A 25,430-nucleotide genomic window follows, 5' to 3' on the forward strand; every position below is an offset into this window, starting at 1 on the left:
TGACAGATTGATAGGCCTCATTGATAGGCTATGGGAGCCCATATTGATTGCCATATAAACTGCCTAGATATGCTGCTGGTGAATTTTGGCTTCAAACAATCATCACACCTGGAAGTCTTTACAAGACTTATCTCTCTCTCTCTGTCTAAAAATATCATGTTTTGCCAATATCTGGCATTCAAAGTCAACACATTGTCATGTTAACTCTGTCTTATCTTGGGTTTGCAGAAGAGGCAGGGAAGAGCAGAAAGCAGGAGACCAAGTGATGGAAACAAACTGAGTTTATTGAACATTCTTAGTTGTGTCTTTCATCTGACAAGCATTGATTTCACCAGTGTTATACCAAGCAAAGCCAAATAACTTCACTTTCTCTGGTCATGTTTTATAATGTTTTCTCTGTTGAGTCATCCAGATTTTCTTCACTGTTGTTCTTTTTTTTTTTTTTTTTTTTTTTTTTTCTTTGCAATAATCAGAGTCCATTTCTTGCCACACCATCTGAGGGTAAATAAAATATGCACATTCAGTAAAACCCAGTAACACTGTTAACTTAAAAGAAAAATAATAATAATAATAATAATAATAATAATAATAATAAATTACTGGCAACTATTTTCATAAGAAATCCAACAGTTTCTTGTTTATTTTTCTATTTAATTATTTCAAATCAAGTTCTTGACTTACATGTGCTCTGTTTTTTTTTTTGTTTTTTTTCTTTTAGAACACTTTAAGTGCACTTGTTTATTTATATATATATATATATATATATATATATATATATATATATATATATATATATATATATATATATATATATATATATATATATATATATATATGCATTATGAAAGAGATACCTTTTTTTGGTTGCTACAATAACACAGAGAAGCGTAATGAGAAGAACTGCCAAAACACTGCCATTAAAATGACCAGCCAGCCTGTAAAAGGATTATAACAATGTTATTACCAACCCAATGTTATTTCAAACAAACAATAAAAATCATTCAGTGCAGTTGTGTAAGTCAGAGTGCAATCCCAGAAGGTGCTCTTTCTTTGGTTGGGTTTCATAAGGACAATCCCACATACAATCCCACTTCCACAATTATGAGTCTCTTCTTGACTAGTACTGTGTTCCATTTTCTGTAAATGCCTTTTGTTTTGCATGCAATACTAAGCCTGCTTATGTCAATAATATAGAGTGTTTCAGGGGTGGTTTAAATTATATGCTAATTCAGACACAACTGTTATCAATGTGGGTAGTATTAAGACTGCACATGTACTTTGAAAATACCACAACCATACACATTTACCATCACTTAGGGATGAGGATCAGACCCCCAATCCTGACAATTGATTTGGGTATGATTTATATTATAAAAGAGGCTTACTAACCTGATGATATGGCCGTATCTGAGTGTCCTGGAGTAACAAAAACAGAAGCACACATACAGCATAGTTTAAATGAGATGTCAGATGTCATATCCTGTAATAATTCTTAAAAAATAAAGGTTCCAATAGGTTTTCATAGTGATGACATAGAAGAACCATTTTAGTTTCCCCAATGAACCTTCCAGTTGTCAGTTCTTAAGAACCACCTTTTCTTAGTGTGAAGAACATTTTAATAATCTAAAGAACCTTTTTTTTTTCCACTATAAAGAACCTGTAGTTGTTCCATGGATTTTAAGGTCTCTTCATAGAACCATCAATGCCAATAAATAACCTTGTGTACATAAAGTGTATATATGTAACAGGGTCAAAAAGGGTTTTCCACTTGCTACAAACACTTTTATGTATGGCCCCTTTAATCACACTCTACCCGCACACTCCACCTAGACTATGAACTGGTTCCGGTAGGGTCATTTAGATTTGTGCCAGCTGATATATAAAAGTATATTAATTGTATTGATTGTATAACCATCCTATGGACTGATATTGATATGTGTGTTTAAATGTATATTGTATGATTTGTGTTCAACATCAAGTTTGTTCAACTCATTATACAAGGGTGATTTGCGAATCTGATCACCGCTGTTTAATGTGTTGTCAGCAGGTACATATTTCTCAATTGTGTTGTTGTATAACTGTTTATATAAATGTTAGTAACTTAGATTCACTCCAGCCAAGAGAGTGAATGGCTGCGAACATGCACAAGGGTGATTTGTGAATTTGATCACCGCTCTTTAATATGTTGAATAAAAGTATCTTTAAGCGTGAATTGTTGGTGGTTTACACAACACAACGCAGAGACTACCCCATTACACATACAACTCAAGTATGGCATGATAAAACAGCATATTACTTATTAACCTTTTGTCAAACATTACGGATGAACTGATATTTGGCTAATATTCCTATAAAGAAATGTCACCGGTTTTATTGACTAGTGTTTCATGAGTGGACGTTGTCACACCCATTGCTAAGCCTGAGGTGTCTGTATTTGGTTGTAAAGTTGTGGACTCCACATTGTGTTCCACTGAACTCCATGCGTGGCACTGGTCTGTGTCCAGTGAACTGGACATGAGGGCAGACACCTTGGTATTAGTGTATATTGTCAGTATATGATTATGTAATTTGCATTAGATCTTGCATAGCTGATATCAGTTAATAACAAATAATCTCTCAGTTTATTTGTTGATGTAGTGAACAGCAGACGTGATGGCACCGGAGCTTCACAACAGACATCCTTTTGTCCCACTTTGATTAATACAAAAGAGTGTGATAGGACCCTCAATGACAGCTAAATGACTATTGTAATCAGGACTGCCAAAGGTGGAGGACAGGAAAGATGACATCAACGGCCCATTAATCATAGGCTAATCTCATCACGAGTTGCCCTCCATGCCTGAGTCTAAGGTGTGAATGGCCATGGACTCCTAGGGCTGCTCCAAAAGAAAGACAATTTCTATACATATTGGCTTGAAACCACAAAAATGGACAGGAATATTGTAAGGAACATATACATTTTTTACTCATCCAGGAAAATGTCCACACACAGTGGAAACTGCATCTGGAATAAAAAGCCAATGCAATCGCACCCACTAAGACAGAAATGTGATACAGTAGGTGGCCATCCAAAACGGTGTTTCTACCGCCGCGCCTGCCGCCGCCGCCGCGTCGCAAAGTGCATTTGCAGCTTTTGACCGCTGAGTGGCGCTTTAACCACATGTTATCCAACAAATGCATCAAAGCACATTTATCTTTATGCAAAATGTAAGTTTTCTTACATATTAGGCCTATATTTATCACAAATACATGTTTTATTTATATTTTAAACTCCTTTAATAAAACAGCATGGATTTTTGACTCGCACATACTTTGTTATTCGTTACCTGTCCTTTATTTGACAGATAACTACTTAGGAAAAATATAGCCTATCTGTTTGGACACTGATTAATAAATTGTTGCGTGTTTCATGAATTATATCCCTTTATTTTAGTAAAACGTGAGTCACTGAATAATTTTGCTCCCATTATTAAGGCACGATTTAGCTAAATCATTGAAACTAAAAAGAATGGACGGATTAATAAAACGTCATAAAAAACTGCAACTCCTGCAGCCGCATTTAAATGAGTGTATTCTATTCCTTAAAATATCAAATACCAAATTCAGAAACAACACATTCCAGCAGGTAGATCACCTCTTATTTAACACAGACCTACGAATTTATTATCGAATTGAGATATTTCTTTCTTTTTAGGTAATTATTCGCTGAGTTTAAGTTCACTTTTGAGACGTTTCAGTTTCTCGCAGAGAGACAGCTAAAAGCTCACCCTGTTTTTATTTATTTTATTGTACTAAAGCACAAGGTTTTGTTGTTATCGTGAGCGCACACAAATAAAAGTAGACCATTTGTAGTCTTGTACTAATCTGTAGGCTATTGCCAAAAATGACGGAAGGCCTGTTTTAAGTTGTTTCTGTCATGAGGAGAAAATCCATCAGAACGCGCCGGCGCTTTCGTCGACCAGGGGTGCGTTTCCCAAAGCGAACTATGGTCGCAAGTTCCGTCGTTACCAATAGAGTTCAATGGGACTTACGACCATGGTTCACCAACGATGCTTTCGGGAAGCGCACAAATGTAACCAATTTAGTTTCATATTTATATTTAAATATTGGGCTATAGCCTATTTATTTATTTTTTTTTTATTATTATTTTTTTTTTTTCTAAAGATGTCACCAATGTTGATTATGAAAAGGGAATAGCATGACGGATGCGCAATGTTGGGGAGACAAATGCAGCGGGTCAGACATAAGTTCGACCAGTTCATTAAGTTTTGTTTTATGTAAGTCTTTCTTTAAAATGAATTTCGTTTTGTAGAAATTGTATCTTAATTTCAATCAATGTTTCATCAACCAATTGCCTATATTTAATTAGGAAGAAAACCATGAACGTCAGGAGTGGAATGGAAACGAAACCATGTTTCCGCGGCCTTTGAAAAAGGCTGAAGCAATAGAAGTCTTTCTGTTTTTATTACATTTCTTAAATACATCCATGTCTTTATTACTTAATTAATTGATAAGATGTTTTGGTCTAACAATATATTTTAGCTGCACTAAATTGTAAGTTAGACACAAATTTCAAAACTAAATTCATGTATTTACAGTAAAATAATAAAGAAATAGCCTAACTCTAGACTTATATGCTATTTACGTTTGGGCAATATAATAATAATAATAATAATAATAATAATATCTCAGCAAAGACCGAACATATTTATTTGTCTCGGCACACCACCGCTAACAGTAACACAGTAGCACAGCGCATCAAAGCTTGCTGTTGTCTTGGCTACCTTACAAACGGCGATGGAAACAACAGTGAATTTTTCCCCCTTTTGTGGTAATTTAGCACTAGTTTCTTTGGTATTCTGCTTGCATTTTTGGGCTTCAGTTGGATGCTTTATTTTTATCTTTAGTCAATTGAGTTTAGTTCTAAAAAAAGCAAAGGCTAAATAGTAAATAATCTGCGCCGGGGCCATCATAGGGCTGGGGGTGTCCCGTACGCCCATGATGTAATGGTAATACATCGCTTACAAAGGGTTCATGTTAACTACTGTATGATTATCAGACGATTTTAATGTGTTAATGTTTCAACTATAGCTATGTAACAATCTGATAAACTGCAGTTGTGCCGTTTGTATCCATTAACATGCTCATAAACATTACAAAAAGAAATGTCATGCCATAAGCTACACAATTACGAAAAAAAAAAAAAAAAAACGTTATCCCAATAATCAACATTTTGTTATTCAACAAGTGCTAGGCTATTAAGATAAAAAGTTTCTGCTGTAGAGTTTGCGCCTAATCTGACTCTCCATGGGCTACACAATGCATATGAATATTTTATAGGCCTATTTGTATTTTGACTGCAGTTAAGAGCAAAATGACGAGAACATGTTCAACATTGGAAGTTTAAGATTCTTTATTAAATATTACTTTGTGCAAAACATATAGGCATCTGTACATTGTACTTCTATAACATCATAACATAAATCATTAAATTATAGTTCAGATGAACCGTACAAACCCAATCTTGTTTTTTGCTATTTATTTAGGCCTATTTATTTATATCAGCAGATCTGTGTTGATTCAGATCATTTCAGTAACTGCTGATGATGCAAACTGTGGTTGAGCTGTAAAGCAATTTGAAAGAATTGACCAAGATATGTAACATTATGGTTCCGTATATTATTAGAACAATAACTGTACATAATCTGCCATCCAAATAAAATAAAAATGTTAAAGAAAAACAAACAAAAACAACAAACCGATTGTGTTCCATTTATATATCAATGTATAATTTTTTACATTATCTTGTGTGTATAAAAAGCACTCACTCAACCTAACAGTGCTTGACAAGTTTGAGATGGGGGAAGGGCGCTTTGTTTAAAATGTTTGTCACCAAAGCCATTAATCCAGAGGGCGGGAGACTCAAAATATTAGCATTAGCTATGCGCGTGACAGAACTTTTTGCAATCTTGGTGCTTTTTGTTAATTTTATCATCCTGATCTGATCATATGAAATCAGCTGACGAAATACACAATTGTTAGACTCTGTTATGAGTATTTGTAGTAAGTTTCTTTATTTGTTTGTATTATGGAGATTTGCAGTGTTTTGCAGTGTTTCACGCTCCACTCCAGAAGTTCTGAATGGGATCGACCCTCCCCCCGCGCGTTTGCCAGCGTCTGCTGCTGCCGAGCAGAGATGTGCGAAGTTTTGACTGGAGCGAGGAGGGATTTTGTAAAAGTCGTGTTTTTTCTTTCTTTTGTTTGTTTGTTTGTTTGTTTGTTTGTTTGTTTGTTTTTTAAATCTGCAAGAAATGTTTGGCATGTGGTAGGGAAAAAAAGTTTGCACAATAAGCCACTACGCAAATGTGTGTCTAAGTAGAGCAGCTAAAATATATTGTTCGACCAAAAACATCTTATCAATTATTTAAGTAATAAAGACATGTAATAAAATAATAAATAAATTTAATTAAAACAGAAAGACGTCTATTGATTCAGCCTTATTCAAAGGCCGCGGAAACATGGTTTTGTTTCCATTCCACACCCTACATTTGGTTTTCTTCCTATTTATTTAATATAGGCAATTGGTTGATGAAACATTGATTGAAATTAAGATACAATTTCTACAAAACGAAATTCACTCTAAAGAAAGACTTACTATAAAACAAAACTTAATGAAGTGGTCAAACTATGTCTAACCCGCTGCATTTGTCTCCCAACATTGCGCATCCGTCATGCTATTCCCTTTTCATAATCAACATAGGTGAAATTTATTCATTTAAAAATAATAGGCAATAGCCCAATATTTAAATATAAATATGAAACTAAATTGGCTACATTATTATCCCTCTGGTCGACGAAAGCGCCGGCGCGTTCTGGTGGATTTTTTCCTCATGACAGCTGAAACAAAAACAGGCCTTCCGTCATTTTTGGCGATAGCTTACAGATTGATGCAAGACTATGGTCTACTTTTATTTGTGTACGCTCACAATAACAACAAAACCTTGTACTTTTGAATAATAAAATAAAATAATAAAAAAAAACAGGGTGCGCTTTCAGCTGTCTCTCTGCGAGAATCTGAAACGTCTCAAAAGTGAACTTAAACTCAGCAATAATTGTACCTAAAAAGAAAGAAATATCTCAATTCGATAAGATATAACTGTTAGGTCTGTGTTAAATAAGAGGCGAACTATCCGCTGGAATGTGTTGTTTCTGAAATCATGGCCAGTGCTCGTTGCTGCTGTTCTCTTGGCGCTCGTGCACACGCGCATTTTCTCACAGACAATCGAGTGTTTCGGTCTGGTAAAAGCACAAAACAAAATGCACACAACGTGTCCTTGCTCTTGATGTACAATCACTGATGAACACCTTTGGTTTTAATTAGTACATTTGCCTAAATATTTATTCCTGCCGGTATTTTAGTCTGCGACATCAAAATCACTAAACATTAGGCCTACATAGCATATATAATAGCCAAAAAAAAAAAAAAAAAAAAAAAAAAAAATATATATATATATATATATATATATATATATATATATATATATATATATATATATATATATATATATATATATATATATATATATATTAATCAAGAACAATTTAAAAAATCAAGAACAATAGCAGTTAGAATTATTGCTTTTAATGCGGTCTTAATGGTGGACCGTTCTGAATGAAAATATTACAAAATTAAAATATTAAATTTATAATCCGTGTGTGTGCTCCTAATATAAATAAATAAATAAATAAATAAATAAATGTATATATATATATATATATATATATATATATATATATATATATATATATATATATACCTAATGACTGTTTAATGACAATAGCATGCAGTAAGACTTTGTGTAAATGTCTTTCTTTTAATTTTTGATGCATAGAGTAGCCTAAGACTTTCCCACGTTTTGAAATGAACTCTCACTTTAAATTTTCTAATGGTTTTTAAGGATGTTAAAAGGTTATACTATAATGTTGTTGTTTTACTTCGTCCTTTCATCTCCGTTTACAAACGGACATTTTATCATTACAGTCACTTTCCAATCCGTCCCTTTGCGCCACCTGGCGGTAGTTTTTTACATGCGACTGAATTTCAGTTAACAGGGCCGCGGCGGTATGCGCGGCGGTAATACCCATTTTGGTTCTCCACCTACTGTACTTCAACCAATTCACATCAAGTCTGGACTTTACAACAACTTTGAGAAAGGTTTGAAAAAGAAATACAACTTGTCCAAGGTCCTAAAGACATTGTTTTATATAACTGTTTATTTTGGGACAATGCAACAAGTTCCACAGGATGAAAGGTGGGCGTGTTAAGGGACAGACATCTGGAATGCTGTGACCCAATCACATCACCACATCAGGAAAGACTGGGATTTGTAATCCCCTCCCGAACATGAAGGAACAAAAGCTTTCCTAATTGAACAAACCCTCGTTCTGAGTTTCTAACCTGACGAGGGAAGAACAATTGTACGACCAAGGTGAGACTCTTGCGAGTAAACCTTTCACCGCACGTACCTTCAAGCAGCCCAACTGCTTCTGCAGAGGACTTTGGCTCCTGACCTGCATAACTCAAGTACCTCCAACCTACAGAAGATCCTAAGGACTGACCACCATCTGACCTACAGTTCTCTGGACTGCACAGAGACCTCCTGCACTCAGTGCAGCTCTGCAACTGTTGGAAAGCAATCCAGTCTCTCCCACTGCATATGGAAGAATACCTGTGGACAACGTTTCCCATTCCCGGACTGATCAACCGACTAAGTGAAATGTAAATATAAGTTAACCAAACCTTTTCCCAAAGGCCTTGGCATAAGGTTGTTGCTAAATGAGATTGCTGTTTGTGTAGAGACCATTTATGTAGGGTCAGCGTACACAGATAGATACATTAGACACTTTATCTGTATTCACAGTAAATGCTAATTTACTATTTCATACCAGCATCCAGAAAGACCACAATAGACTGCTATTTATCCATCGTCCAATCCATTGCTTATCTACTTGGCATTCAATTTTGTTAACATCCATTTGTGAAGTAGTTTGTAGTTTCCGTTTGAATATTTATTCCATTTTCTTAGTAGCATATTCATGTTTCCTTAGTAGTTTAGTCATTTTCTTTTGTAGTGTTTAGTGAGTGTGATATTTTACTCTTGTATAAATTCATCTTATTGCAAACTGTGTCATTCTTGTGTTGATAATTTGGGGCTCTACAAGCTCGCCCGAATCTCACTAAATCCTTCAGATTGGTCAGATGATGAACTTCCTCCAGTTTATATAACTGTATTTAAGTCAACAATCCTCCATGATTTTTCTTTATTGTCAAGGTGAGAGTCCTTGGCTGGTGCCCCAAAATGGGAAGGAATCACCTGACTAAAATATTTATATTAATACAAAATATTAATATTAATATTTAACACCATAAATAACTACACACGTGTTGCCCTCGAGTGAGGCTAGTCCAAAATCACTACAGGTATCCAAAAATTGTACTCAAGTAAAAGCACAAATATTTACTCAAGTAAAAGTAATAATCTTGATTCTGTCTTGACAGTTCTTGGGATATTGGTATGATAATGGTAATGGATATGGCAATGTTAATGTATTTGGTCTTGGCAGAATATGCTGCTGCTGCTGCAGCAGAGCAAGTACAGAGACGTGTTACTGCCAATACATTCACTGACATTGCTGTGAGCATGTAAGACCAAGGAATTGTCTGTAGACCTCAGAGACAGGATTATTTCGAGGCACAGATCTGGGGAGGGGTACAGAAAAATTTCTGCAGCATTGACGGTCCCAATGAGCACAGTGGCCTCCATCATCCATTTGGAACAACCAGGACTCAAAAATAGGTGTGCCAAGCTTGTAGCATCATTCTTAAAAAGACTTGAGGCTGTAATTGGTGCCAAAAGTGCTTCAACAAAGTATTGAGCAAAGGCTGTGAATACTTATGTACATGTGATTTGTTCCTTTTTATTTTTAATACATTTGCAAAGATTTCAAACAAACTTCTTTCATGTTTTTATTATGGGGTATTGTTTGTAGAATTTTGAGGGGGAAAAATTAATTTAATACCTTTTGGAATAAGGGTGTAACATAACAAAATGTTGAAAAAGTGAAGCGTTGAATACTTTCTGGATGCACTGTACATCTGCATATAATGTCATAATTTATTCAAGGTTTATGTTTCTTAGCTATGCTAACATGTTGGTGCAACTCAGTCATTCATTATCGCTTCTAATGGGGGTGGGTTGTCTGTCCCTTCCTGTCTTGTTTTGGGGGGTGTTTGTTCTATTCCTTCCTGTCTATGTCATTATTTTGCAGATTTATGCGTATCTTTTGAAGCAGCAGTTTTTTGTTTTTTTTCTCACTCAAGCAGTGTACTGTATTGTCTAAATCTCCCATTAACTGTGTAAGGTGAAAAGTGCTTTACAATGTATAGCAATAGTCTTCTTAAGCTGTTGCACCACAGCTTATTGACATTTCCTGTACACCTGCAATGATCTGTTATGTTTGTGTTGAAGAAGGCTCTGCCCTTTTCTCTGGTTCCTGCTTTGTTGTAGGGTTAAATCATGTACAGTGCATGCGGAAAGTTTTCATACTGCTTCACTTTTTTCATATTTTGTTATGTTACACCCTTATTCCATAAGGGATTAAATTCGTTTTCTCTCAAAATTCTATAAACAATATCCCATGATGACAATGTGAAAAAAGTTTATTTGAAATCTTTGCAAATATATATATATATATATATATATATATATATATATATATATATATATATATATATATATATATATATATATATAAAACGTGCTGGAGCAGGTTTTCATCAATGATGTCTCCGTACATTGCTGCATTAATCTTTCCCTCAATCCTGACTATTCTCCCAGTTCCTGCTACTGAAAAACATCCCCACATCATGTTGCTGCCACCACCATGCTTCAAAGATGAATTAACAATATTAAGAAGAGGATCTATGACCTCTGGAAGCATTTCTTTCAAAAGCTTAGTCATTATAGGATCTAACATACATGTTGTTGGTTTTAATGATTTGGTTTAAACAGTTCTCCCTCTCCTATAGCAACGAATGAATGTAATTTTTCCTCAGGGACACTACAATGCACTGTCTGACGCGATACTGTAGTAGACGGTTGCATCGTTATAATTTTCTCTATAATATTATCAATCTTCAAAGTAAAGAAGTTCATAAAGTCATTACTGCTGTGCTCTTTTGAAACATCAGAAGTTGAAGCTTTATTCCTCGTTAATTTAGCCACTGTATCAAATAAATACCTTGGTTGTGTTTGTTTTCTCCTAAGAGATTTGAAAAATAAGCAGAACTAGCCATTTTTAAGGCAAAAATGCTTTCCTTCCATGAAATGTGAAAACCCTCTAGTTTTATTTTCTTCCAGCTGTGCTCCATTTTTCTAGCTGCTCTTCTAACACTCTGGAGTCTGCGGTATTGCCAGCAATACCACCTCAATTTTTTTTTCTTACCAGTGTGAAAGAGACTAAAATATGTAATAAATACTGAAATTTAAATTTAAATGTACGCCTATACAACATTTTCTTCACATGATGTGCAAAAATATGCGCATGCATAAAATCACAAAAATCATGTTTTTTTCTTTCTGAACTGAAAACTGGAAAAACTGTGAATGAACGGTGCCCTCATTTTCTCAAAATGTGTCTCATTTGTATTATTGTAGGGAACAACACATTCCAGGGCCCAGTTCATGGCCGGGCCCCTCTCTGTCCGTAACAGCGGACAAAGGATTGCTACATTTTGATCAGATCTTGGTGGACTAACACAAACAAACTGTCCAACGCCATCAGATAAAGATGTAAGGACAACATCCAGACACCTCTTAGAGGGCAAGAAGAAACAAATAGAGATCACAAAGATCCATCCAAATCCATTCAAAACTATGTTTGAAAACCTTAGAACTGATGCAAACTACACATCCATTTTGTACTTATTCACAGAAATAAGTATTCTCAGTGACAGCTATTTGTGATGCAACATCAGACACAAATTCTACTGTTAATGTACAATTGAATTAATGCATGACAATTCAATCTTTTCCACTCATGTTTAGTCTCTATTTGTTTAGAATATTGCCAAAGGTATTCTGATTGTTTTTTGGAAAGTAAGAAATACATTAGTAAACTTTAGAGACACTGTAAAGACTTCCAACTTTATGCAAATTAGTTCCACAGTGGAAAGAAGGGTGAGCCACACTGTGTGTGTCCCCTCTGATGCCAGCAGCCAATCACAGCACTCGAATGGAGAAGCACTAAATTGCAATCTCCTCATCATCGGAAAGGGATAAAGGTACCTTTTCAACTGACACTCCTCGTTCTGGGTCCCAACTCTGTAAGGAGTGAGACATTAACAGATATACCGTTCTGAGTCTCTGGCCATCCAGAGAGACAACAACAGGTCCCACGATCTGAGTCTACAGCTTGTGAGGCAGCAACAGAGACGACCACGTTCTGAGCCTCCGGCCTGTGAGGAACGAGACATCAACAAACACTACGTTCCCGCACTAGTTTCCGTCTAGCGAGACAGTAATGACATTTTCAACAAGGTTAAGCTCAGGAGAGCAAACCTTCACTCGAAGGTACCTTCGTCTGCGTGTTCCAGATTGTTAAGGACCTTCTGCACCTATGCCAGGGCCTCATCTGCGTGTTCCAGATTTTAGGACCCTTTGGTGCTCCAGGAGATCAGCATCCAGTGGAAGATGGTGACGTCATCGGACTCAACCAAGTGGAACGTAAATATCACTTAACCAAACCTCTTTCCAGAGACCTTGGCATTGGTGTATATTATCAGTATATAATTTCCTAATTCCCATTAGATGTAATATAGCTGATGTTAGTCAATAAATAAATAATCATTTATTTGTTTGGTGCATAATAAGGTTCTCCACCTTATTATTTTCAGAGAAACAGTTTATCTTTCCATAAGATAACATAACTCTTCGAAAGCCACACCCAACTTAATCACTTGTATTCTATGTATCTTATGCACTTTATTCCTTTATCATTCATGGTATTCATTTGGTAGTTGTGTTAGTTATTCTTTTTTTTTTTTTTTTTTTTTTTTTTTTTTAGTTTAGTTTCTCTCACATAGCCCGCCTGACTGAAAGGGCTCATAATGTGGGTCATTATGCAAGTCATTATGTGGGTCTTTGTCTTCTTAGGTGTTCATCACAGCATCATTCATGAAGATTCATGCCTCTTGCATACTGTCTTTCTTCACAAGAAGTGTCTTACACTTATATGATCGAGTAGGCAGGATACTTTTGACATCATTTTGAAGCAAAAATTCTAGTCTACAACCTCCAATACCTTGTATTGGACAATACCTAAGTCTTGTGAAAACATATTTATTATTTGTTTTGTGGCCTTATTTCAGTGACTTAAGGTTTTTGTTTTTTCAATAACCAAAGGTTATTCTCCCAAAAATACAAACATGTACAGACATGTTGCTCACATATTATGGTAGCCTACTTTGTGCTGAATACAGTGTAATGACACTTTTGCCATTAATATGTTTTTAAGCAACTGAAAAAAGCACACATGTTAGGGGATGTCAAAACTTCTCCAGGGCCCCAAAAATCCTCCAGACCAGGTTAAAGGTCAAAGTGTGCACAATGTACCACGGTGTTGGACCGTTTTCCTTAATCTTCTTTAAAGGGGTCATATCATGAAAATCTGACTTTTCCAATGTTAAAGTGCTATAATCGGGTCTCTGGTGCATCTACCAGACAGAAAATGTGAAAAAGGACAACCCAGTAACTTTGTTTTGGTAAGCATTTTTCTACAAGCATGAGAGAAATTGAGCCATTCTGATTTCGCTCCCCTTGTGACGTAGAAAGGGGATCTTATTATAATATTACCGCCTCCTGAATCTGTATGTTTCCACCCATGGCGCCGCCATTGTTTTTGCAATTCGCCTGCATAACACTGGTCCTGGAGTGCAGCGGCAGTCCCACAGTTAAGCTACAACCTTGAAATGTCTTATTGCACCTTTAAGCATGCCAAGTGTCCTGCTACCGGCACACTACCAGTTAAGAGGCTATTACACTCTCTTTCAGATAAAAGTGTCTTTGTTCTAAATGCATAGATTGAAAAGACTTTCATACCTGTATTCATACTGTAAGGATCAATCTCAGCTGCACAGTTCTTCACTGACAAATCTGTTTAAAGTATAATGGTTTGTTAAAAAGACAGTTGATCATGAGTTGACTAAAACAGACACCATGTTGCACAAATCAGACCTGTATCATCGTAACAGAAGGCGTCATATTTCTTTCCATCTGGAATCTTCTTGGTGATGCCGATTTGGCCATTAGCACAGTTTTCATTTGACTCGTGACGGAGAATCACCAGCTTTGTGCCATTTACCCAGCCATACCTGCAGAGAAAATACAGGTGGACCTGAAGTTGATGATGATCCTGCATGATTGATGAAGTCAGTTGCTGATGTTCAGTTGAATGTCTGACCTGCATGTCTGTAGTCTGTTCTTATAGGCTACCTCCACCTGCTCCATAGTGGCTAATGAAGATGATAACTCTTCACACAAGCTCTTGGCCATCTCATACGTCAGATTATAGCGTTCGCTCCCCTCGACATGAAACACTCCAACATAGCTGCAGCTCCGTGCATTCACCACTGAAAGACAAACAGGGCAGAAATAATAGAAATAAATGAATTTATATATATCAATATTTATATTGTGCCATTCTAGAACATGAGAATTTCTGAAAAGCATAAAAAAGGGAAAGAAAAGAAAACCTACTAGAAAATCTTCTAGTAATAGAAACCAGAGGTTTAGAGCAGATTTGAGCTTAAATCTTAATGGGGAAAGGAGCTGATAACACAGAACAAGACCTGCAGAAAGGTCAAGAGCTTCGGGACCAATTAAAAACATTTCACATTAATCTGGTCAAGTCTAGATGTTACTGTGCCGGAGTGGATTGAGTAGTTAAGACATGGATCTCATCGCAGACTGATTTATTCAGATAAAAAAAGATGAAGACATTCCAGAAAACAAATAAAGCACAACAGTTTAAATACTAAAACAAAAACCAACACATGACAAATTAAACAAAGGGCTATAAATGCATAGAATAATGAGGAACTAAACAAAACTCAGCAGAACATTGTGTGTAACCATGCGAAGACATAGGGTGCTTCTCAATACTCAAACTAAAGTTTCCTCGCTCCTCCGTCCTCCAGCCTGTGACCCGGGAACCGATCAAAGAAAGCCAACTTGAAGGACATCTCAATTCCCTAATTGCATCACGAGGAGATGAGGAACGAGGAGTGAGAAAGCTTCCAAAGGAGCGAGGATAGACAAGATTTTGCTATGTGGAAGTCTGATGCACGTATACATTCTACTCCTCCTTCACATCTGTCACAATAATTTTAATGTATGCTGTACCTTTGTAGCTTAAATCATACATCTTACATATTTCAGCAGGGAATCTTGCTTTATTATTATTATTTGTGAACTTCTTAAACAACCAAACTTCAACAAGATAGGGACAGATCCCTTGAGCGCAGCTGATGATGCTGTGAAGTGACGCTAACATATTTAACAATATCCTTCGATCCATTTTCTTTCCTTGCAGCCTTCCCTCATATCCTACAGGGGTGGAATGAGACCCATTTTTTGTGTGGATCGCCCTCCCTCCAGTACAGCTAATACTGAATAAATACTGAAGAAAATGACTTTTTACTTGCTTGAACAGACAAGAAGCCTGACTAAAACATAAAAAAAAAAAAATAAATAATAAATAAATAATAATAATAATAATAATAATAACTAGAGAATCACCAAAAGGAATGACTCTGTTTCACTGTTGAGGCCTGCACAGCTTCTCAAGGAGAAATTAGGCTTGTCTGAGATGTGCCTTGCCTCGCCTGAGACCTGCAGTGAGGGGAGGAATGAAAAAAGTGCAGGCAAGTCAGAAGACAGCTCTCTCTTCTCGTAGTGGATCAGACACCTAAGAGATATTGTGGGATTCACACTGTGTTGCTGATAAAAAAAAAAAAAAAAAAAAAAAAAAAAATATATATATATATATATATTATAAATATGATGACAATCACATAACCCATTGAGAGATTGCGCTGTCAGAGTTTGATGGTCATGTCAGCGATACTACTTAGTTTTTTTTTTTTTTTTTTTTTTTCTCACCAGTACGAAAGAGACTCAAAATACTCTGTCAATTTTGGACATACAAATAAGAGTTATACATCTTTCAAATCTGTGAAATGTTTACTTTTATTTGTGAACACTCACAGTAAAAACAAAATGTTGTGCTTTTTGCAAAATAAAGAAAACTAACATGATGCACGATCTGTTGTCTCTTTCTGAATGAAGTCCATTCTGATAGTCCTCAGAAACTGAACTGTAAAAAAAAAACTGTAAAGAGAATTCTTGTCACACAAACATGAGACATATGTCTAAAGAAACGTTGAAATGTCAGGTAAGTCAAATCGAAAACAAATATTCTCAGTTTATGTAATCTGTTTGAATAGAGAGAGATGTGAGTCGTTCATGAGTCACCTCATTATCCGCATGGAGAGCGCGCAGCATTCAAATGCAAATTCTAAAGTGATACATGCAACAGAGTGAACGCCCGCATCAGCTCAAAAAAATGCATCAAGTTTAGTCAGATTTATGTACATTGTTTTGAGATGCAGTGAGAAATAATTCTAAAAATATTCACTTCAGATGAAGAGTGTGACTGGTTTCAGTTTCATTTTGAGGATTAACTTGATCACGCCGATGACTGTAAATGGTAATTTATTCATTCTTAAGTTCTTTATTCTTCTCGTGATATCGACTAGTGCCTGTGAATATTAAACCACAAAAAGAACGTTTAAAGCTGCAGTCCGCAACTTGTTTTGTGTTAAAAATTTACAAAAATCATATAATGAGAATATACAACATGAATCCATTTTCCAAACCATGTTTTTGTCTTATCCTGAATCATTATGGTACACTTATAATAAGTGTTTATATTCGGACTATTTCAGACCGGACTGGTAGGACTCGCATGCATATGATACGCACTTTATGGGGTATTATACATATGAAACTGGATTGTTTGTCCGCCAGAAGCAAAGCTGCTGCACACCGTTAATCTTGAATTTGAATGCCTGTACACGCTGTGCACTATGGCTGTGCATGATAGGAGTGTGATCAGCACGCACACAAGCTTGATTTGACACTGCTAAGACACTCCTCCTGACTCTGATTGGTTGGTTCTTACCGGGAGCGGTGTATGTCTGCAAATTGCAATAGGCAAGGCAAGGCAATTTTATTTGTATAGCACATTTCATACACAATGGTAATTCAAAGTGCTTTACATAAAGAAGAAGAATAAAAATAGAACATAAGGAATAGAAATAACAGTAAAAACAGATAATTTTGCTATTTGGATTTAAATTGCATTAAAAGTCAGAATCATGATACATAAAAGATATAAAAATACATTAAAAATGAAATAAAAACAGGAAAAGAATTTAAAGAATAAAAAGATAATATGTATAAAATAAAGTGCAAACAGTTCGGACATAGCACAGTGCTCAATCAGCAAATGCATAGGTAAAAAGATGTGTTTTGAGTCTGGATTTGAATGTGGCTACTGTTGGAGCACACCTGATCTCTTCTGGAAGCTGGTTCCAGCTGCGGCTGGCGTAACAGCTAAAAGCAGACTCTCCTTGCTTTGAGTGAGCCCTTGGTATTTTTAAGTGAGTTGATCCTGATGATCTGAATGATCTGTTAGGTTTATATTCTATGAGCATATCTGCAATGTATTGAGGTCCTAGGCCACTGAGTGATTTATAAACAAGCAACAGTACTTTAAAATCAATTCTGGATGCAACTGGAAGCCAGTGCAAGGACCTGAGGACTGGTGTGATGTGTTCATGTTTTCGGGTTCTGCTCAGAATCCTGGCAGCAGCGTTCTGTACGAGCTGCAGCTGTCTTATGGTCTTTTTGGGAAGACCAGTGAGGAGCCCATTACAATAATCCACCCTGCTGGTGATGAAAGCATGAACAAGTTTCTCTAAGTCTTGACTGGAGACAAAGCATCTAATTCTTGCTATATTTTTGAGATGATAATATGCTGATTTAGTCATTGTCTTTACATGGCTACTGAAACTCAGGTCTGACTCCAAAATCACACCAAGATTCCTGACTTGATTTTTAGTTGTTTGACCCCTAGAGTGAAGGTACATGTTCACTTTGAGAACTTCATCTTTGTTTCCAAACACAATGACTTCAGTTTTGTCTTTGTTTAACTGAAGGAAGTTTAGGCACATCCAATTTTTAATTTCATCAATGCATTGACACAGGGAGTCAATGGGGCTGTAGTCGTTAGGTGATAGGGCTAGGTAAATCTGGGTGTCATCTGCATAGCTGTGATATGCAATTTGGTTCTTTCTCATTATTTGGCTCAGTGGCAGCATATATAGGTTGAACAGGAGGGGTGCGAGTATTGAACCTTGAGGGACTCCGCATGTCATGGATGTCCACTCAGACTTATGGTCACCGTTACTCACATAATAACCTCTCCCTTCTAAGTATGACCTGAACCATTTAAGGACCATCCCAGAAAGCCCAACCCAGTTTTCGAGCTTGTCAAGAAGAATGTTGTGATCGACAGTGTCAAACGCAGCACTGAGGTCAAGTAGAACCAGCACTGATAATTTACCTGTATCTGTGTTTAGGCGAATATCATTTATTATCTTTATGAGTGCTGTTTCTGTGCTGTGATGCGGTCGGAAACCAGATTGAAAGTTATCAAAGTATCCATTCAAGCTTAAGAACTTGTTCAGCTGATTGAAAACAACTTTTTCAATGATCTTGCCTATGAAAGGAAGATTTGAGATTGCTCAATATGGTGTTATCCAGATTCCTCTTTTTCAGGAGGGGCTTAACAACTGCAGTTTTCAGGGATTTTGGAAAAGTCCCAGAGAGAAGTGAGGCATTTACCACTTCTAGGAGATCTGCTTCTAAACAGTTTAACACTCTTTTGAAAAAAGATGTGGGAAGTGTGTCAAGGGCGCAGGTTGATGTTTTAAGGTGCTGTACTGTTTCTTCCAAAATTTTACCATCAATTGATTCGAAATCAGACATAATAGCTACTTTCTGAGGTTGTGATCTGATCTGTTTTACCCCAGTGCAGCTCAAGGATGTGCTGATCGCCTTTCTGATATTATTAATTTTCTCAGAGAAGAAGGAAGCAAACTCACAGCATTTGCTGTCTGAGAGCATTTCACTGGGAAACTGACTTTGGGGGTTTGTTAGTCTCTCTACTGTAGCAAAAAGAGTGCGGGTGTTGTTTAAGTTTCTGTTTATAATATTTGAGAAGAAGGTCTGTCTAGCTTTGCCTAATTCCACATTGAAAGCATGAAGAATATCTTTATAGATGTTATAATGGATTTCAAGTTTTGTCTTTCGCCACATGCGCACAGCTTTTCTGCATTGTCTTTTCATATTTTGCACTGCTGTTGAGTTTCTCCATGGTGCTTTTTGTCTGCCACTTTTCTTCCTGACTTTCACAGGAGCAATGTTATCAATAACATTCTGTACTTTTGAGTTAAAAGAATCAAGGAGAAAATCAACAGAGTCTGCAGATATGCTTGGTGTTAAAGATATAGCCTTCATAAACAGTGCACTAGTGTTCTCATTTAAGCATTGCTTTTTTACCGAGACAGATCTAGCTTCAACGGTTGGACATATCAATATTTCAAAGAAAATACCGAAATGATCAGATAGTGCTACATCCTTAATGACAATGGATGAAATGTTTAGACCCTTACTGATAATTAAATCTAGAGTGTGTCCACGATTGTGTGTAGGTCCATGTGCATGCTGAGTCAGATCAAAAGTATTCAAAACAGTTATGATTTCTTTTGCCATATTGGATTCTGCATTTTCTATGTGGATGTTAAAGTCCCCAGGAAATTGCTGATAACAGTTCTGTAAAGTCCTCCACAAAGGCTGGAGAGTATTTTGGAGGCCTGTAGATAACTATAAGTAGAATGCGAGGAGCACCTTTTAATACAATACCCAAGTATTCAAAAGACAAGTAATCACCAAATGACACTTGCTTGCATTGATAGACATCTTTAAATAGAGCAGCAACACCTCCACCTCTCCTAACAGCTCTGCAGACACTCATAAAAGTAAAGTTAGGAGGGGCTGTTTCATTCAGGATTGTTGCACTGCAGCTGTCTTCAAGCCATGTTTCATTTAGAAGCATAAAATCTAGGTTGTTTGTGGTTATTAAGTCATTGACTAGAAGTGATTTATTTTTAATTGAGCGTATGTTTAGAAGTGCTAACTTAACAGTCTTACTTTCTGTCTCTACAGTAATCTTAGTTTGATGTGTAATAGGTAGCAGATTAAATGGGTTTGCCAAACGGTTTGAAAAGGCCTTAGGTTTTCTATAATGTAATAAAACAGAAATAGAGAAAGCTGCAGGCACACTGGGTTCCCGCTTGTTCTGTAAACATTTGATAAAGTCACTGTTATCATAGCGGGGAGGGGATGCTGGAGAGAGGGATAACATGTCCGGTGAGAGGGGCTGTTGCTCTGGTGTTACCGGAGGCTGTAATAAGTTGTCCTGGCTTCCCTGGCTGTTTTCCCAAAAGTCGTCCTTGGGTGCTGAATCTTGGAGCAGTTCTAATACGTCAATGTGTCTCGGTGAGCTCTGTGGGCAGGGCTCAGTCAGGATTGTGTCCGTGAGCAGTGGTTGTTGTGGCTGCGTGGTGTTATCATTGACCTTGTGGGATGTGTCAACCGCATGTCCATTCAGGTGCTGAAGTGAAGTCCTGAGGTCAGTTGTACTCTGTCCAGGTGTGTTTGTGCCATTCAGGTTAAATGGATTTGCACACACTGCTGAAGGATGATGGAGGGAGAAGTAGATGTTGTCCTTTAGCACTCTTGAGCCCAGTTTGTTTGGGTGCAGGCCATCATGAGTGAACAGTTGTCTCTGACTCCAGAACAGATTGAAGTTGTCGATGAAATTCAGTCCTTTTAAGTTGCAGGTTTTTTGCAGCCATGTGTTAAGTCCAAGCAACCGTGTAAATCTATTTGTTCCTCTTGCTGGGAGTGGTCCACTGATGAACGACTGAACTTTTAGTCTTTTAAGCATTTCAAAAAGTTCATTGAAATCCCTCTTAAGGAGTTCTGACTGCTCCTTCCGAATATCATTCTTCCCCACATGAATGATTAGTCGATTTGCAGTCTTATATTTCATCAGAATGCTCTTAAGTTCCCTGTTTACATCAGAAACTGTTGCTTGTGGAAGGCAGCATGTAGTTGTATCCCTGCTGCTAATGTTTCTGATAATAGAGTCACCCACTATCAGAGTCCTGGGCTCGGCTGCTCTCTGAGCTGAGTGCCGCTGACTGTTCAACCTTGAGCGGCAGTTAGCATCGGTGTTAGCTGCTGGCTGATTTGATCTGTGTCCGATCATGTTTGGGGATTCCTCACCCACATTATATTCCTCACCCACATTCATTAACGCTTCAAATCTGTTCTCCAGATGTATTGGCGGTGGTAGGGAGCTAGTGTTTGGGGTAGAGGATGCTACTGCATTAATGTGTGATACTCGTGACAATCTGATGTCTCGAGTGCCTTTGGGTCTCGCTCCCTGTGTGTGCCATCGATTAATATGCTGATCAGTTCCGGCACTGAGTACGGTCTGTTTAGGGGCATTAGATTCATGGGACTGTGTTTTCCCTTCTCCGGAATGTAAGCTGATGGCTGCCGTCAGTGGGAGGCTGGTTGGATAAAAATTCCCCTTTTTTTAGCAATTCTTCCAGTTAAAAAGATTGTTGTTGCCAAGATTTGTTGTTTGAGCACTGTGTTGATTTGCTGAAGTTAAAATTAGGAGATAAAATAAAATATATTTTAAATATATTATATATACCACTGGGAGGAGCCAGAGGAGCTTGATTTTTTCACAGATTATCTGTCTCATATTCTACTGTCAGGACATAATGACAGGTTTAACAAATATGTAAAAAATACATTTTTACAAAAGTTACCTACTGCAGCTTTAATTCCTCCATGTTCTGCGTGTCTCTGTGTGAATGTTCGTTTACACAGTAATTCCATATTGGCTTTTCCCAAACTATATTGCTATACTGAGAAGAGATGATTATGAACTGTGAAATAGCCTAGTGCCACATCAATGAAGCTTTTGTCCGCAATGAATGATGAAAATTCAGCTTTTTATTTGTATTTTCAAAAAATACTTAAATCAATCTCATATCAATATTTTATGCAGTTGTATTTTTTTAGTTTAAACATCAAAGCTGATAGAACACTGATAAGAATATTTCTTCAGAATAAATTCTATTTACACCACAAAAAAACAAAAAATGTCTATTTTTTTCTGGACAAACATTTTTTTTTATTTTTATGAATGACCATTTACTTGTCCAGGCCAGCCCATTATCTCACCGTTGCCAGATTGGAATTTTAAACAGGGCTATGCTCCCTTGTAGATATCTGTATAGGTATAGAGTTTGACAGCTAAGAGTTTGTCGCCCTCCCCAGTTCATTGATTGGTGGTTAAAGTTAAAGTTTTTAAAGCTGTTTGCTTACTTGGTTTCTATGGGAGAGATATAATTTGATGCATTGCCGCTTTGTTCTTTTAGCTGTAGGTAATATCAAACTTAGAGGTTTGAAGTTTTTGTTGGTCTTTTTTTTCATACAAGTCAGGGAAAATTGAATGAGAATTCTATAATCATGTATAACTGTAGCATTAGCACAAGGGGGTATATACACAGGAACAATAACAATGGCTGTGAACTCCCTCTGAAGATAGAGTTGGCCCTTCACGATTATAAACTCCACAGCAACATAAGTTACATTTATTATGCCATTAGATGGCAACAAAGACTGTCTTTATGAGCAAGTCATTCATTACTAATATGTGTTGTCTGTGTTATGTACGCATCTATGGTGGAAACAAATTTCCTTTCAAGGACAAATAAAAACAATGTAATCTAATCTTAGTTGATAATTCAATATACTTTATGTTTGACAAAACATCCCATGTTTCCGTCATGACTGCAGTTTTTCTGTAGTGACAGTAATGTGTCGGTACCAAACCACATCACATTACACAATTTTAGCTCACATACTAAAACTCTACTAAAACATTAAAACATTAATGATTTGCATATTTCTACTAAAATTTTGTTTATTTTCCCCAAATAAATGATTATGTGTTCCCTTCTGTCACTATCACTTTCGGTAGTGACAATTTTAGGTACTTTTGAGCCACTCAAAGATGCTAATCAGCACATGGTTAGCTAGCACAGTTCTGAACAGCTGTACAAACATAAAAACTACATTTTATGGAATAACACTCAAACTTTGTTTAATTGCAGAAAAGGCTGTTTGTTAGTGACGTTCCTTAAAGTTACACATAGATATTCAGACTTTTGAACACATTTAACTCAAATAATAATACCTATCTACTATGTAGTCTACTATGTACTATGTAGGTATTTGTTATCATAGATGTATCTAATTTCCACGAAAAGAGGAACTGATACCTCGCTTGTCCATCTAATCCTTTCACCATCACCTGTGAGTGCCCGTGATCACCACCAGAGGGCACTGTTGTCACTGTTTCGGACTCCATTACCCATAACTCTCTGCCCGGTCTATCAGCCATGATTGTTTGCAGCTATTTGTCAATAAAAGGCAGATTCTCTCATTTACTAATCGCTAGATCTTGCAGTTGTTACCTTTGTGTTTCTGATCCGTTTTATTTTGTTCCCTTGTTTCTAGTCTTGTTACCTTTGCTATGGGTAATGGAGTCCAAAACAGTGACAACAGTCTAGGATGGAGTGCCCTCTGGTGGTGATCACGGGTACTCGCATCCTCTGTCAGACTATACTTTGAACTTGTGAAGTGCAGAGACAGCTGTATTATTTTTAAGTCCCTTTAATAGCTTTTGTGGTTTAATAATGTCTGGTTATTGGGTATAAAGAAGGGCCCTGCTGCTTCTGTATTTTCAGTCTCTCGATAGTGACTCAACTTCTGCTTTTTGCATACCAGCGAGATCTCATCAACTCTGTTCTTCTTTGGCAAGAACTTTTGACTCAGACTTATAGATCTGGATTTATAGATTTATACTTACTTTTAACACTTAACTTTTGATTAACATTATATTTGGATTGGATTAAGAATACTAGCCTTTTATTAAGATTTTACTAAAGTTTGATTAAGATTATTACTAACATTTTCCTTTGATCGTACTTGTATTTTGGACTTCAATATTTCAGAGATATTGAAAGTTGGTTTGTTATTGTTTGTATTCTGTTATGATAATTGTCATGTATTAAACTCACATTTTTATCATTCAAAATTAATATGTCTATGATTTACTTTCTGATTATATTTTGTTAAGCAATAAAATCAATTTAATCATCTGACCTTGGATCTCCAAATTGCATCAGGTTAACAGATTGTTTTGTCAAATCTAGGTTTCAATTTTGCATTTGTACTGATTGTAACTAATTAAGAGATTATTAAAATCAAATTTTAAAAACGTCATTATTAGAAAAGTGTACTTACAAATATATTTAATTATATAATTTTGTACATGTAAGTGACATTAAAGTATATTTTAGTTAACAGTAATTGCCTGTCAGTACATTTGGAAGTACACCTTTTATCATTATTCAAAGTTTATATATAGATTTACTCAATTCCCACTTAAGTGGTTCAACAAATCACTCAAAAGTTCAACTTATTGCATTGAATATGAATTTAATCTGTGATATATTTGAAATGAATTACAAATAAAATGCACTTAAGCAGAGAAAACATAACATTTAACATATATAACATATATTATTTGCGCAATAAGTAGTACACTTTCTAAAAGTACACTAAAGTGCACTTTTTTTTTTTCACTGCTCCACTCATAGTCAATAATACACAAAGACATGATCCCTCTGACGGGTTTTCTCACCTGTGGACGCCTCTGATCCAGAGGAGGCCAGTAATCCAGACACGAGTCCCAGCAGCACCATCCACATCCTGATGACCGATGAGGTTGCTGCAGAAGAGAGCTGGGATAGAGTTTGCTGTAAGTTTGGAGTATTGTGATTTGAGATTTCTCTAATAAAGATGAGAGGAAAGGGTAGTGCGTGTGTTTGAACACTCCCTTCTACTCCTCCTCTATCGCTCTCTCTCTCTCTCCTTCAGTGTGTTCAGAGAGTGAATCTGTTTTTCTACAACATTGACTGTCATGATTCCTGATTCATCCTTCACCTCATGATCTACTGCATCTACTATAAGCTACAGCTTTCTCTCCTCACAGTTCACATGTACTATATGTGGAGTCACATGAAATGAAAG

The 25,430-nt window shown here is 36.4% G+C and overlaps 1 protein-coding gene across 1 annotated transcript; it reads right to left on the reverse strand.

Moving 5' to 3' along the window:
* Positions 1-316: 316 nt before the first annotated feature.
* Positions 317-25,145, reverse strand: LOC137015552 (CD44 antigen-like). The gene is made up of 7 exons (XM_067380600.1): positions 25,042-25,145; positions 14,521-14,689; positions 14,295-14,431; positions 14,160-14,213; positions 1,390-1,416; positions 855-935; positions 317-495 (listed from the first exon to the last, which is right to left on the reverse strand). Exons 1-6 carry the CDS (start codon positions 25,106-25,108, stop codon positions 868-870), a joined length of 522 nt encoding a protein of 173 aa, XP_067236701.1. The 5' UTR covers positions 25,109-25,145; the 3' UTR covers positions 317-495; positions 855-867.
* Positions 25,146-25,430: the final 285 nt, after the last annotated feature.

Source organism: Chanodichthys erythropterus, chromosome 24 (assembly GCF_024489055.1).
Source record: "Chanodichthys erythropterus isolate Z2021 chromosome 24, ASM2448905v1, whole genome shotgun sequence".
NCBI lineage: Eukaryota > Metazoa > Chordata > Actinopteri > Cypriniformes > Xenocyprididae > Chanodichthys > Chanodichthys erythropterus.

Excerpts from the sequence above, each read along its gene's own strand:
- LOC137015552 (XM_067380600.1), bottom strand. The coding sequence starts at position 25,108 with ATGTGGATGGTGCTGCTGGGACTCGTGTCTGGATTACTGGCCTCCTCT. Across the intron at positions 14,690-25,041 it reads TGGATCAGAGGCGTCCACAG|TGGTGAATGCACGGAGCTGC; the intron begins GTGAGAAAACCC and ends TTTGTCTTTCAG. Across the intron at positions 1,417-14,159 it reads TCCTTACAGTATGAATACAG|GACACTCAGATACGGCCATA; the intron begins GTATGAAAGTCT and ends TTGTTACTCCAG.